Here is a 15,317-nt window from a genome sequence, read left to right on the forward strand (position 1 = left end):
CCACTACCAGACAAACAAGTCTCCCTCATCATGCATACCCAGTTAGCTGCCAAATCTTATCCATTGTTACCTGCAGAACATCTCTCCTGTCTGATCTCTTCTCTCTACTCAGGCAGCCCTCGCTTTGGGGATCTGTTACCTCTATGTAAATCACAATAGCCTCCTAACACTTCTCCTATAGGTTAACCCTACTTCCATCCATCCCCCTGCTGCCAAGGGGATTTTCCTCAGGCATTAATCTGAAGCTGTCACTTCCTTGATAAGACTCTAGTGGTTTCCTGTTGGCTCTAGGATCCAACATTAACTCTTCCATTTCACTTTGAAAGCCCTTCACAACCTGGCCCCATACTATCTTTTCAGCTTCACTGAATGCTACTCTCCCTCTCACACTGTGATATGTCCAAATTTCATTGGTCATCTCTGGTGCTTCACACCTACCTCAGAGAATACTCTTCAAGAGGTAGCACAAGCACCACCTTTTACATAAAGCCTTTACTGATCCCCACAATCCCTTCCCAATCTTCTTGTATTTATTCTCTTTATATTATATATATGTATATATAAATATACACACACTTATTATTTCCCCCAATATAGTGTGAGTTCCTTGAGAGTAGAGATAGTTTCATTCTTTGTAGTTGTAGCTGCAGAACTCAGTACAATGCCTGACACATAGCTGGCTGTTAATAAGTACTGGTTGATTGATTTCTGATGAACTGAAGTCTCCATGTTCACTGTAGCATAGACTTGTAGAGCTGATGTCTTGGGTGCCAAACTCAGTGTATAGAAACACCAGCTCCTCACACGTGAGGTTGAAAATATGGAGCATGAAGACCATCACAGGTGTAGAAGAGCCCCTGGAGGCATCACCCCATGTCTCTTCCCTGCTCAGTTTACTCCATATCCCTCTTACCTCTGCATTAGAGGAAATGCTATTTGACATTCAAAGTCCTTAAAATGTGGCACCTGCCTACATTTCTAGACCAATAATACATTATTGCCTTTCATGCACTCTATGGTCTGCTCAGGCTGGCTTTATTGTCATTCTTCACATGTGACCTTTGTGTAGACTGATCCCCATGTCTGGAATGCAATCCCTCCAGGTCTCTACTTCTCACAATACCGGGTTTTCTTCAAAATTCATCTCCAGAATCACCTCCTGAACTAGGCTTTCCCTTACCCCCTCAGCTTCTGCAAATGCTTTGGAGTTGTTTCATTTATATTTTTCATGTACTTATATATGTAAATGTCGTTTTTCTTCTAGAAAGTTTTCTTGAGGGCAGAGAGGGCTTCCTTTTTGTCATTGTATCCCCAGTGCCTAGCATGGCGCCTGGCACATAGTAGGTCCTAATAAAATGCTTGGAATTATCCATTTGTAAATGTACGTTTGTGGTATAGTCTACTTACTTTGATGTTCAACAACTGCTTGAGGCATTCTCAGGCCTGAAAGTGGGTGCTCAGGGGCTGGTGGAGGCATTTCTATGCCTCTGCCCTGGAATCCTGCTCCACTCTGTGAGAGAAAGTGCCCTTGAATTTGGTTATGATAATGACACTTTATGTGGTGATTTCTCTGAGTCTGATTCTCACACTTCTGTGAGATCAGTACAATGGCTGTTATTATTTTACTTATGAGGAAACTGAAGCTCACAGACATTCAGGGACTTGCCCGTGGTCACACAGATAGTATGTGTCTGTGGCAGGATTTCCTTTTGATCACAACTCTAGTACTCTTTCTACTGTGCTGCATCCCTTCTAAGAATTCTGCATGAGAATGACCTGATGCTTTGGGCAACAAGGTGCCACCATGGATAGAGCTCTAGACCTGGAGTCAGGAAGATTCATTTTCTTAAGTTCAAGTCCAGCCTCAGACACTTACTTACTGTTTGACCCTGGGCCAGTCACTTAATCTTATTTGCCTCAGTTCCCTCATCTGTAAAATGAGCTGGAGAAGGAAATGCAAACTACTCGAATATCTCTGCTAGAAAACTCCATTTGGGTGCACAGAGAGTTAGATGTGACTGAACAACATCCAAAGTTTAATTTTTTTTTTTAACATTTTACATAATATTACATAGTTAACTATTACTTCTTCAATACTTCCCTGTGACCACATCGGTTTAGGTACTTCCTTCCCAACACAGATAGTGCTCCCTTTATGTCTTAACAGAGTGTCTTTTGGATTGCTGTGCCTGAAAAATTTATCATGCTGTAGACTCTTTGTGAACTTTGTCCTTCAAGTAAATGACATGTGGTTCCTGAAACCCTTGTTGCTTAGTAGGACCAGGCAGGTCATGTGCTTTGCTGACATAGCTTTAGGCAGCTCAAGGTTATTTCTGAGGAATCAGAGGAATTCTTGACTGAAGGCTTTTTCTCTCATAATCCATGTAATAACCCATTTCCTTTCCTATCTTCCTTGGTTCCTAAAGTAGCAAAACAAATGATTTCAAATTAAAAAAAAAAACCTCCCCTTTTTTCTCATTTTTTCCTTTTTTTGTTATTCTGTATTTGACAAACATCACCAAACATGAACATGTATATAACCCCTCTTCTCTTCCTCCCAGGGTATTTTGACATCTTGGTTAAAGGTTCCGAAGTTTAGAACTGAGAGCTTACCATTCTGAGTTCAGCTATACTTTTTATTTGAGATTCTTCCTCCTCTTGCTTCTGTGTTAGTCATATGCAACAGATATATAAAGACTCTTACAGTAAAGAGTATCCTCTTGGGACTACTGTTAGAGGTTACTTTTAGTGAAGCATCAAACTCCTTTCCAAAGAAACACTCGAGTTTCAGTAGTCCAACCACACTTGCCCCTGTTTCTGGGTTGGGCTGTTATTTTAAGAAACCAGAAGCATTATCATTTGCACATCCTTTATAGCTTTGACACCTTCGGATTGTCCCATAATCTCAAAGCTTTCAAAAGATAGACGAGGCAATGAAGAGATCTTTGCTTTTGTGTGGACTTCTGGCCGGACTTTGTGTGGCTGTTCTTGTGACAGGTAGGTACTTCTGGATGGTTTCCTTGCCCAGCAAGCTAGCTAACTCCCTATTGCTAACATGCTTGTACTTTATATGCAGTTATTCTTATAACACATAAGTATATACATGTATATATCTATATACTGATCCCATAGATTTAATCTTGTGAAAGAAGTAGTTTAGAGGGACAATTATAATTTCATGGATTTCATAGGATCTCTAGTTGGAAAGAACCTTGGCGATCACTGCCTCTTACTCATCTATAAATGAAAGCAATTAGACTTGATCCGAAGACTCTTCAGCTTCAGTTCCTATGACCTAATTGTTACAAAATTTGACACTCTTTAGCACAGTCCTTTATTGCTATAAATCAGAGGTTTTCAATTAAAACTTCAAGTATAAAAATGTTGGTGGTAAGACAATTATCTCCTGGCTAGTGTCTAAATGGAGAGTGGTTTTTATTTTTTAAGCAAATTCATTAAAATTAGGCTCATGTATCCGTTGCTAACTGATTATTTGTTGGAATTGAGATCTCTTTGGTTCATGACAGCAATTATGGCCAGTACTTGAATTTCACAGTCTTGGTGAACTCGAGCTCTTTTAAATTTCTTGCCAGTGATGCAGAGGCTCATTTAGTGTCTTCAGATGACATTGGCCTTCAAGAGGCTCGCTTGAACTAACACAATTATCCTTGTTATAATGGAACAACAAATAGCATTATCTAATTAAGGAATTTTAAAAATAGCTCTCTGTACCACTGATGATAGAGAAACTGTACTGATACTGATAGTAAAGACACAGGTTTCAGAAAAAATATTTAGGAGAAAAAAAGCAGGGAGTAAGAGAAATGACATTTTTTTTAGATATTTTAGGAAAATCAGGGGTTGGGACCCCTGATTTTATCTATGTAGGGAACTCCTAGTGTGGAAAATTCCCCCTGCGGATGCAAAATGTCAGTTTGTCTTGCCTGGGGCACTAAGTGGTTAAATTATAGCCCAAAACCACCATAGAGGGGTATAGAGGGGGCAGACCTCAAACTCAGGTCTTCCTGACTTCAAGATTTCTCCTTTAACCATCATGTCAAACCTGCCTCTTTCTGGATCTTTCATTTTTTTTTTAAAGTATTATTATTCTGAATTGGTTTCATAAAATTTCTTCTCTTGAAGTCAGGAAGACCCACGTCTGAATCCGTCCTCAGACACTTCCTAGCTGTATGATCTTGGGCAAATCACTTAAGCCCTCTCAGCCTTAGATTCCTTGCCTCTAAAATGGGGAGAATAACATGACCCACCTCTCAAGTTGTTGAGTGGATCAAATGAGACAATATATGTGAGGCGCTTGGACTGTCTTAAATAGCTATATGAGTGCTAGGCATTATTGTTATTTTAATTATGCTACCTGGCCTTTTACCAGAAGATTTAAGGTTTTAAATAAGGACATGAGTGTAAACGCTTCCAACATTTAGGCATTAAAGAACTAGAGGAATGCAAATAAGTTATTTTTTAATGTCACTGTTGATGTCTCCAGTGAACATTATCATAAAAAATGATTCAGCAACAGACAAAACCCTTTTTCTTCCTCCCTGTCTCATCTCTCTTCGCCTTTCCCCCTCTTCTCTGAGCCTTTTGAGACAGGGCTGTAGTCTGTCTTCTACACAAGGAGTAAGGATTTATTTTTACTGTTTTATCTCTACTTCTAAAATTCACACCCCTTATTTTATTAGTGGTAGGATAGGAAGATTTTTTTTTTGGCACTAGAATACATTTATAAAAAAACTAGCAGTGGTCTTCCAAATGTACTTAGCTTATTAGTTATTCCCAGGAAATAGCATAGTTACATGGTATAACAAGGCTTGTTACAATGTAACAGAATAACGTCATACATATTTAAAAGGGCATGATAAGCTATCTGTTAGATGTACACACCTTTCCTCAAGTCACTGTCCTAGGATTTCAGATTAATAGTTAAAATATGAATATACAAAACTTCCAAATAATTTACCAAATTCTCCCAGTCTCTAAATTATTCGTTGGCGTTTACTCTTGGCATTTTAGGAGCCACAAGGACACTTTTATGCCACAAAAATTCATTTAGAACAGAACTTTATTATAGGTCCAAGGACATAATGTGCACCCCAAAGTAGATCTATTACTTCCCGATAATTAAAAAAATCCTCTGTGATTTCATAGATGTAGGTAATTTCCCCAAAAACTCATATTCAAACTTTTCTGTTAGCAGTTAGACTTTATGACTAACTTTATGACTAAAAAACCCCACGCAGCCTCCTATTGATTAGTCAGTCAACAAGTATTTATTAAGCATTCACCATGTCTAAGCACTGTGCTAAGCTTTAGTGATTAAAGAAATACAATAATTGTCCCCACCCTCAAAATGTCTATATTCTAATGAGGATTGTTCAGTTGTTTCAGTCGCGTCTGATTCTTCATGACCCCAATTAAGGTTTTCTTAGCAGAATTACTGGAGTGCTTTGCCATTTCCTTCTCTAGCTCATTTTACAGATGAGGAAACAGAGGCAAAGAGGGTGACTTGACTTGCCTAGGGTCACATAGCTAGTAAGTGTCAAATTTGAACTCAGGAAGTTAAGACTCAACGCTCTATCCACTGTACCACCTAACTGCCCCTCTAATGGGAGAGGCTGTATGTATCTACATAAGAACATACAGAATGGGAGACAGATTGATTTAGCTAAGCCAGTCAGACAGATGACTGAAGCCTTTCGTGCTTGGACTTATCAGAACCTGGGGTTTGCTGTCCTCGCCTTTAAGAATTATCCCTATATCACAGTAGAATGGGACAGGAGCTGTAGAAAAACCAAACAAAGCTTCTGAATCTTTTAATCTATATATTAACCAGTGAATCAAATGAGCAAATAGTTACAAATGCTTCCTCAAGTCTCACAGTGTTCATGCGTGACAGCAGCTACGCTCAGGGCTCACTCTCCCAACCCTATCTCCCCTGGCATAGTGAGTCCCTTTAGGATTCTGAAGGACCCTGAGGTATTGGGGGGCAGAGTTTAGACTATATCGGACTCATAAACTCCAACCAGTTTGGTTCCTCCATTGATTATCAATTGATATAAATTAGCTAGCCAGAGTTAATTAGTATTTAGAAATAGTTTCACTAAGTTATGTATAGTTAGAATAGCTGGTACAAAACACAAATAATTTTATGGACAATGGAAAGCTGGGAAGAAACTTTGGATGTCTAGATTAATTTTGTTGACACCAATGACGCTCATTTTTTCAGTGCCACATCAAAACAATAGAGCAAAGTGGGGGAAAATCAGTCTACTAATCCTATCATTTTGTCTGCAAGAAACTAAATAATTCATTAGACTGATTTTTCCCTCCACAGTAAACTTGCTGTTTGGGCATCATATAAACATAGCCTTAAGGTTTTATTAAAGATCAACTCTCAAGGGAAGATATGAGTTGATAGAGAAATTAAAATAAGAGTGAAGAAACATAATGTAATAATTGATGATAGAAGAGGATAGATTGATAGAACTGAGCATATTTAGCTTGAGGAAAAGACTATTCAAGGGTAATTCCTCCAGGAATTTACAGTCTGGTTGGGGAAGCAAAATTAGCACTTCTGAGACAACTGGAAGGCAATTTAGATACTCACTTGTGAGGTTATGACATGGGAGTTTACATTACTGTGTTCAGGATTAGGGAGATACTTTAATGAAGATAGTGGGACTTCAGAGAGTGGAGAGGATTTGGATGGAGGAGGGCTTCCAGATGCATGGACAGAAAGATGATGGAGAAATGCCTTGCATATGGGGAAGACTAATCAGAACAACAGCCCTGGAGCAGAGGATTTATGCTGAAGAATAGTGAGAGAAAAGATTGAAAAGGTAGAGTGGGTGCTTGTTGATCTAGTGGGAAAGCGCTGGTTATCCATCCCTGACCCCAGCATGCTACCTTTTTGGCCATCTTAAAGCTACTACTGACAAAACAGGGCTTTGTGTGACACTGAGTGGGTGGGATTCTTTTGGCTTTAGTTCACCTGGACCAAGCCTAGGTGAATGCTTCTGATTCTTGCTATTGTAGAGGACTCAATAGAGGACTTTTCTTCCCTCTTCACTCCTCACTGTCCAAAAAGCCCCAAACCAGCCTTGGTTTTCCTACTCAGAAATCGTTTATTTCATATTTAGCTTTCCTAGATTGAAGCCACAAAGAGAGAGAGAAAGCCCAAACTGACCAGGGATCATTTTATTCTTTATCTTAGAATCCCCAGCATCTAGCACAGTGTCTGCCACGTAGTAGGGACACAATTAATGCTTGTTGATCGATTGTTTGACCAGTTCCTTCTTCCTTTTGTGGGGAATCTAAGTCAACTCAATAGCAAACATCATGAGATTTACTTCTTTTTCTCTTTGTTTTCTCTTTTATTTTCTACCCCTAGCTCAGGATGAAGATGAAGACGAAGAGAGGGTTCTTGTTGACAACAAATGTCAATGTGTCCGAGTGACTTCCAAGCTAATTCCTTCTGCAGAGAATCCAGATGAGAAGGTTGTGGAGAAACATATTCGAATCATGTATGTAATTTCCCACATATATCAACTAATAATTATATATAATTAATATAGAATATAAGTAATTAAATGACAGCAGTATTTGTAAAGTGCTTAGTACAGTACCTGTTATATTGTAAGTACTATGGCAACATTAGTTATTATTGTCTTTACATTCTACTTTCTGGCAAGGAGTGGTGGTGGTGTGATATATGAGGGTCACTGGATGGAATACTAGCCTTGGAATAAAAAAATCCAAACTTAAATCTCTGTTCTGGTGCTTACTAACTTCATAATTATAGTCTTTAATTGATAATGTAGAACTAAGGATTGGGAATTCATATTGTTCAGTTGTGTGTGACCCTTTGTGACCCCATTTGGGATTTTCTTGGCAGAATTACTGGAGTGGCTAGCCATTTCTTTCTCCAGCTCATTTTACAGATGAGGAAACTGAGGCAAACAGGGTTAAGTGATTTGCCCAAGGTCACACAATGAGTCTCTGAGGCTGAATGTGAACTTAAGAAAATGAATCTTCCTGACTCTAGGCCTAGAGCTCTATTCATGGTGCCACCTTGTAGCCGAAAGCATCATATCATTCTCATACAGAATTCTTAGAGGGAATGGAGCACAGTGGAAAGGGTGCTGGAGTTGTGGCTAAGTGTCTGAGGCTGGATTTGAACTCAAGAAGATGAGTCTTCCTGACTTGGTGCTCTATCCACTGTGCCACCTAATAAGGTTAATTACCCAGGACAGGAATTCACCACATTTTTTTATCATCATGTCCCCTGCCTTTCACTGTAGCTCCTCATTCTCTCTAGTATCAGTGAAAAGAAATTCTAGCATTTACCATGCATGTGCACACAAGAAACAAAGAGTAATTTCAATAGGATAATAAAGTTATTTGTCAAATATTTCCTGTTTCCACTGCTTATCTTTTTGCACTATCCCCAGTTTTGGACGCCCAATTTGGAACTGAGCCTAAGAACAGAAGTTCTAGCCCAGGAGATTCATTATGCTCTTGTTTACATAGTATCCCCTAAAATTAGATAGTCCTGTGTTAGGTTAGCTCTGGAGAAAAGAGAACAAAAAGCTACTGCATTAATGATTTGAAAGCCTCTGGGCTCATTGCCAGCCAACAGTGGGAAAGATGTTTTCTCCCCGCATAGCTCACAGTCTAATAGGCAACTGAAAGTCCCGATCCGGTCCAGTCAATCCATCTGTCTTGCTCATACAACCTGATTCAACCTGAACTAGAATTTTCAGTGGTTTGTGTGCAATGCCAGCTGAAACTTTAGATTGATGCCTCAGGAAAACTGGTGATGTGGCATTTTGCTGTGCATAAGCCAGTGAAAGTTCTGGCTCTCACCCAAACATCTGCCTGCATTAATCTCACTTGTCAGATCAAACTGGAGCTCCAAGTCCCTTTTGACGTGGTCTTACTTTGGTAGACCTCCTTCAAATATTCCATATCACATGCAAGGCCAGGACATGTGGTGTCAGGTTCTTATTCATGTAACCTGAGCTCCAAAACTCATTGATGTGGGCCTCTTTCCACACTGGTGATGGTCAATGTCCTGTGCCTGCATGATAGATGGGGCAGAGTTGGTGAGAATGAAAGAGAAAGATAGAGAAACGTAGAGATAGAGACAGAGACAGAGGGAGCGAGAGCAAAGGAGAGCAAGAGTGTGTGAGAGAGGGAGAGAGTAAGAGAATGAGAGAGAAGAGGAGAGAGAAAGAGGGAGAGATGGAGAGAGGGAGAGAGAGATGGAGAGAAGGAGGGAGAAAGTAAGGGAGAGAGAGGGAGAGAGAGGGAGAGGGAGAGAGGGAGAGAGAATTGGAGAGAGAGAGGGAGAGAGGGAAGGAGAGAGAGAGGGAGAAGGTGGGCGGGAGAGAGAGAGGGAGGGCCAGAGAAGAGATATTTTGGTTCTTCTGGCTTCTAATTTTGAGAGAGATGATACATATATAATGCCAACCTTCCTTTAGATAGTAAAGAGAGAAAAAGACTGGGAAGAAGATGGCACAAACAAGAATGCTGACAATTTTTTGAGCATGAGGATCTTTGCTGACTAGACTGAGGACAAGGGAATATTTGAACATGAATTTTCTGAATTGAATGTTATTGATTCCTAGCCTGGTACATCCTGCCATAGACACCTCCATGTGGAAGGCAGTAGTTTTTTTTCCCCAGAAACATAGGTCTTGTCTGACTCCAAATGTGGCATTCTTTCTGCTGCACTATAGATAGTAGGTCACACACTCAAATTTGATGTACCATCATACTTTGTCATGGAAACCCTGCTCCTACATGACGTGTGTCATGCTTTAATTTATGCAATGATCGTTTCTGGAAAGCAGTGTTTGCCAAAATCAAATATCACTATCTTGAAAATTTCTCATGTTGGGATAACTTTTTTTGAGATTAAAAAAATATTGATTTATTTTTTTATTTTTCCCTAGTTACATGTAAAAACAATTTTTAACATTTGTTTTAAAAACATTGAGTTCCAAATTCTCTCTTTCTCTCCCCTCCTCCATTACTGAGAAGATAAGAAATTTGATATAGGTTGTATATATGCAGTCAAGCAAAACATATTTCCATATTAGTCATCTTGTGAAAGAGAATGCAGACCACAAACAAACAAACAAAACAAAACCCAAGAAAAATAAAGTTTAAAAAAGGTATGCTTTTATCTGCATCTAGACTTCTTTCTCTGGAGGGAAATAGCATTTTTCTCCCTAAGTCCTTTGGAATTGTTTTGGATTGCTGAGAATAGCTAAGTCATTCACAACCAATCATTATATAATATTGCTGTTACTGTGTACGATGCTCTTCTGGTTCTGCACGTTTCACTTTGCTTCAGTTCATGTAAGTTTTCCAGGTGTTTCTAAGAGTATCCTACTCATTATTTCCTGTAGCACAATAGCATTCTATTATAGTCATATACTACAACTTTTCAGCCCTTCTTCAATTGATGGGCATCACCTCAATTTCTAATTCTTTGCCACCATTAAAAGAGCTGTATTAATATTTTTGTGCATGAAAGTCCTTTTCCTTTTTGTTTTTTCATCTCTTTGAGATACAGACCTTGTAGTAGTATGGCTGAGTCAAAGGGTATGGGCATGGTTCCAAATTGCTCTACAGAGTGGTTGAATCAGTTCACAACTCCATCCACAGAGCATTAAAGTCTTAATTTTCCATATCCTCTCCAACATTTGTCATTTTCCTTTTCTGTCATATTAGGTAATCTGATAGGTGTGGGAATGATATCTCCGAGTTGTTTGAATTTCTCTAATCTATAGTGATTTAGAGCATTTTTTCATGCAACTCTTTCTTGTTTACCTTTTAATGCTTCTCCCGAGTCTTGTATCTGTCAGATTTTCTATTCAGCTCTGGTTATTTCATCAGGAATGCTTAAACGCTTTCTATTTCATTGAATATCCATCCCCCCCGAAAAGATATGCAGATATTAATTGAAGAAAATAACTCCTTAAAAAGTAGAATTGGGCAAATGTAAGGTATCATTTTCTTAAGTACATTTTTATGCTTTCTTAAGCAAACTGTTGACTGTTTTATCATTATTTTCTTGCGTCACTGTCATTTCTTTTCCCAATTTCCTCTCTACCTTTACTTTGATTTTTAAAATCCTTTTTGAGCTCTTCCAGGAATTCTTTTTGGCCGTGAGACCAATTCACACTTTGAAGCTTCGGTAGCAGTTTTTGGCTTTGTGGTCTCCTTCTTAGTTTGTCCTTTGATCTTCCCTGTCATAATAATAACTTTCTGTGGTCAGGATCTTTTGTTATTGTTGTTTTTTGCTCATTTTTCCTGCCTATTTCTTGATTTTTAGCTTTATATTAAAATTAGGCACAGCCCCAAGTTTCAGGTTTTTTGTGCAACTAGTTCTGGGGCTCTGTAAGCTATCAGTTCTTCTAAGATTTGACCTAAGGAGAGATCAGTTTACTACTCCCCTGTCTGTGCTCTAGTCTGTGAGTGACTACAAGCACTCTTTTTTTGCCCTGGAAACTGTGATGAGGGTCCTTACTTCCCTGAGGTCACAAGCTCTGGTGTGCTACTCCTCCTCCTTGCCCTGGGACTGTGACTCAGGACTGTGACCTGGATCCAAGGGGGCAACACAATTGAGTCCTGCACCCAGTGCCAGCAAAAGGACCCCTGTACTCTCCTGATCAGTTTTCTGGTCCCCTTACTGTTTGTGGGTTGAGACCTCTGAAAGCAGCCACTGCCATCTCTGATACAGTCACTCCCAAAGCCTTCTGCTGGTTCGGTGGGTCATAGCCTGTGTTGGCCTAGCTTATACTCTACTTTCATTTCAGGGTGATAGATTGACTTTTCCTGCTGGCCTTCTAAGTTGTGTTGGGCTGGAAACTTGCTTCGCATCATCCTTTTATGGGTTCTGCCACTCTAGAATGTGTTTTGAGGTATTTTTAAAAGTTGTTTGGAGGGGGAATTTCAGAGAGCTCAGGTGAGTCCCTGCCTTTTGGCCACCATTTTGGCTCTACCCTGTGATCCCTTTTAAAGTCTTTCTAACAGAGGTACAACTGTGGCATTTGAATAAGACATAGAGGATAAGTGTCAAGTAGACCTAGTTTGTTGGTGGATCAGGGAAGTATGTAATTTATTATGTGAGCTCATTTACATTGCTCCAATTATCATCATTTTAGATTATCTTATCGTGTGCTAATAGGGATCTAGGTGCACATATTTTCTCAATAATAGTGACTTTGGACAATTTCTCTCCTTCTTTCTTAGAGTTCCTCTGAAGAACAGAGAGAACATCTCTGATCCCACTTCTCCTTTGAGAACCAACTTCGTATACCGGATATCAGAACTGTAAGAGCTTTTCCTTTATTTTAATTTAGAAGTTGTAGTTGGTGAAGAAGAAAGATTGGAAAATTAAAAAAAATTCATAACATGTTTTTGGAAAAAGTATTGACATTTTGATTTGTTACATTATTTATTTACATATTTATATATAGTATATTGTATATTTGTTATATGTTATTTTATCATTGTGCAAACGCAGTAGATCCTCTACTTGCCTTGTTTATGATATACTTGTGTGTCTTTGTCCCAGAGAAAAATGCTACATTAAGTAAATTTTTATGACTCCCTTACTGGAGAGGAGAAGAGAGCTACTATATCAGTGAAGAAAGTGCAAATCTGAATATCTGAAAGTTTTTACTTTAAGCACAAAATGTAGGCATATTTGTGTGGCGTTTTTTTGGAAAACTATACAACCCATTGTTCATGGTGTTGCATACTTTTAATCCTCTTACTTCCTGGGGAGGCTGAAGCTAGTGGATTACTTGAGCTTGAGAGTTCTGAACTGCATTAGGGCTAAAACTAATCAGATATCTGCACCAAGTCAGGCACCAGCATGGTGGAACCTGGTGAGCCTGAAGCCCCCAGGCTGTCTAAAGAGGGGTCACCTGGCCCCAGTCAAAAATGGAGCAGATTAGAGCTTCCATTCAGATCGGGACTGGAAACGTGCCTGTCTGTGGCTGCTGCACTTCCAACACTGGGGAGATAGGGAGACCCAGTCTCAAGAAAAAAATATTTAAAAAAACATATAATCCAAGATATTTACTAGCTTGTATCATTTTATTTGACTTTGAGTTTCTCTGATTGTGTTTGAGAGTAATTGGAAATGACTCATTCAAACCGTACCAAAACTAGTCAGTTCAGTTAATTTAGGGGAAAAAAATCAACCAAATTAGTTACTTGGTGACTTGTAAACAAGGAAAGCAGATGACTAAATTATTATTTTCCATTTGGTTATTTTGGTATTGTGAAGATGGGCATGTATGAAACAGTGATGCTATTTATTAATGCCTAGGACAGTGACTGGTACGTGGTTGATGTTTAATAAGTACTTGGCCCTTAATTAAAGAAATCCTAATTTGGCTGCACTCTATCATGATGCTGCAAAAAGCTGGAAGGTTGCCTTCTGCTTATCCCAGGTTTCTGCTCAGAGTTGTAAGATCCAGTGGAACTTGCATGGGAACGTGCAATTAGGGACAGCTACAAAGGACTTCTTGACCATCCACTGTGAGACATCACTCAGGGGCCAGTGTTTAATGCATGTATTTACTTTGCAGCAGTAAGAAGTGTGACCCCATCGAACTGGAGCTGGGCAATGAGGTTGTTTCTGCCACCCAGAGCAATAAGTGTTACGAAGAAGAGGAAGAAACCTGTTACACTTATGACAGAAACAAGTGTTACACGTCTACTGCCTCTCTTTATTTGGGAGGGCAGACCAAAACGGTGACAACAGCGCTGACCCCAGAGTCCTGCTATTCCGACTAATTTAAAGCCTCCACCGATCGAAATATCTCCCTGTCTGGCATAGAGCTCTCTGCTTCGTCAAACTGCACATTTTTATCCTCCACAAGCATATGGCCACAAATATCTATTTCTAGTGTGTTCTGCATCCCATTTTTTTCCTGTTCCACTGGAATGATGTAATTGCTGTGCTCCTAGAGAAGTAATTCTCCAGTGACACATCTGTAGGGTGAGATCTTAGCTTCCCTCCAGGTCTACATTCATTAAACCCATTTTTTCCCTGTGCCCACTGCTTATGCTAGTACCTAGAAACATGGGAAATTAATTTAATTCCTCAAATTTGTAATTCACACAGATAAAACTAGAACTTGTGACATCATCTCCAAAAGTGACATATTAGAAGGTACAAGAAAATTGATTCTCTCTCTTTCTCTCTCTCTTCTTTGCACATGCCAATTTATTTTACTGAAAAAGAATGCATTTCTGTGCTATTGAGAAAATACATATGCAAATATAATACCATCTGATGCTATTATTAGCAATACACTAATTGGTGAATATTAATACATTTAGAGGTATTTATAGATATGAAGACAATATCAAACAAGAGCCACAAAATCACATGGAACAAATATGGACATATTTTTCCCACAACAAAGTGCTTGGCAGTTATGCTGTATAAATAGTTTAAAAAATGATTCATTTTAGGATTAGTTGTTCAGGTCACAGATTCCCATTTCTTATCCTATTTATCTTTCTACATAAAAGCAAAAATTCTAATTTAATGAAAATAACTAATTAATATTAGAACACTGAATTCCCTGCATTGCCATCTGTCATGGGAAGCATTTTGTGTCTTGCTTTTATCGAAAGACTTCCCTGGATCATGCAAAATTTTCCCGTTCTTCCTCTTCTTCTTCTCTTCCTTCTTTTCCTCCTTCCTCTCTTCCTTCTTTTTCCCCCTTCCTCCTCCTCCTTCTTCATAAAAAATGTTTGAAGGATCCTCAAGTTATTTGAAAAAATCTGGTCTGGAATAATCCCTGTTGTGACTAATTATTAATCTTTAAGCAATATGTATTTCTAGAAATGCATCCTCTAGCATTGTTTTAAAAATTAAATCATTTCAGAAGCATCTGCCTGTGTGAAGTTTATTTTTTAAGGAAGAACAAATGAGGCTTCTTCTAATTAAATCTCTACCATATTGTGCCCAGTTGTCATCACTCAGATTTTTCTTGAAGACCTACATTGAGGAGAAACTTACCCTCCACCCCCACTGAAGTAGCACTTGTGGCCAGCTCTGATTGTCTGATTGTCAGGAAAATTTTCCTGACATTGAGCCTAAACTGGAAATTTTGTCATTTCTACAAAAAAGCAGAAGCAAAAAAAAAAAAAAAAAAAAGAATGTAGGCAGGTGGTGGTACCTTGGATAGCGCTTGGGAGTCAGGAAGACCTGAATTCAAGTTTGCTTGCACACACTTAGTAGCCATGTGACCCTGGGCAAA

The 15,317-nt window shown here is 39.0% G+C and overlaps 1 protein-coding gene across 1 annotated transcript in view; it reads left to right on the forward strand.

Moving 5' to 3' along the window:
- The window catches only part of JCHAIN (joining chain of multimeric IgA and IgM), a 34,100-nt gene extending 19,153 nt beyond the window's left edge, over nucleotides 1–14,947 (forward strand). Inside the window, exons 2-5 of the mRNA XM_072624452.1 lie at nucleotides 2,877–2,997; nucleotides 7,409–7,541; nucleotides 12,283–12,363; nucleotides 13,632–14,947. Of these exons, the coding sequence (XP_072480553.1) occupies nucleotides 2,934–2,997; nucleotides 7,409–7,541; nucleotides 12,283–12,363; nucleotides 13,632–13,839 (486 nt within the window). The 5' untranslated portion in view covers nucleotides 2,877–2,933 and the 3' untranslated portion in view covers nucleotides 13,840–14,947. The remainder of the gene's footprint in view (nucleotides 1–2,876; nucleotides 2,998–7,408; nucleotides 7,542–12,282; nucleotides 12,364–13,631) is intronic.
- Nucleotides 14,948–15,317: the final 370 nt, after the last annotated feature.

Source organism: Notamacropus eugenii, chromosome 7, assembly GCF_028372415.1.
Source record: "Notamacropus eugenii isolate mMacEug1 chromosome 7, mMacEug1.pri_v2, whole genome shotgun sequence".
NCBI classification, from domain to species: domain Eukaryota; kingdom Metazoa; phylum Chordata; class Mammalia; order Diprotodontia; family Macropodidae; genus Notamacropus; species Notamacropus eugenii.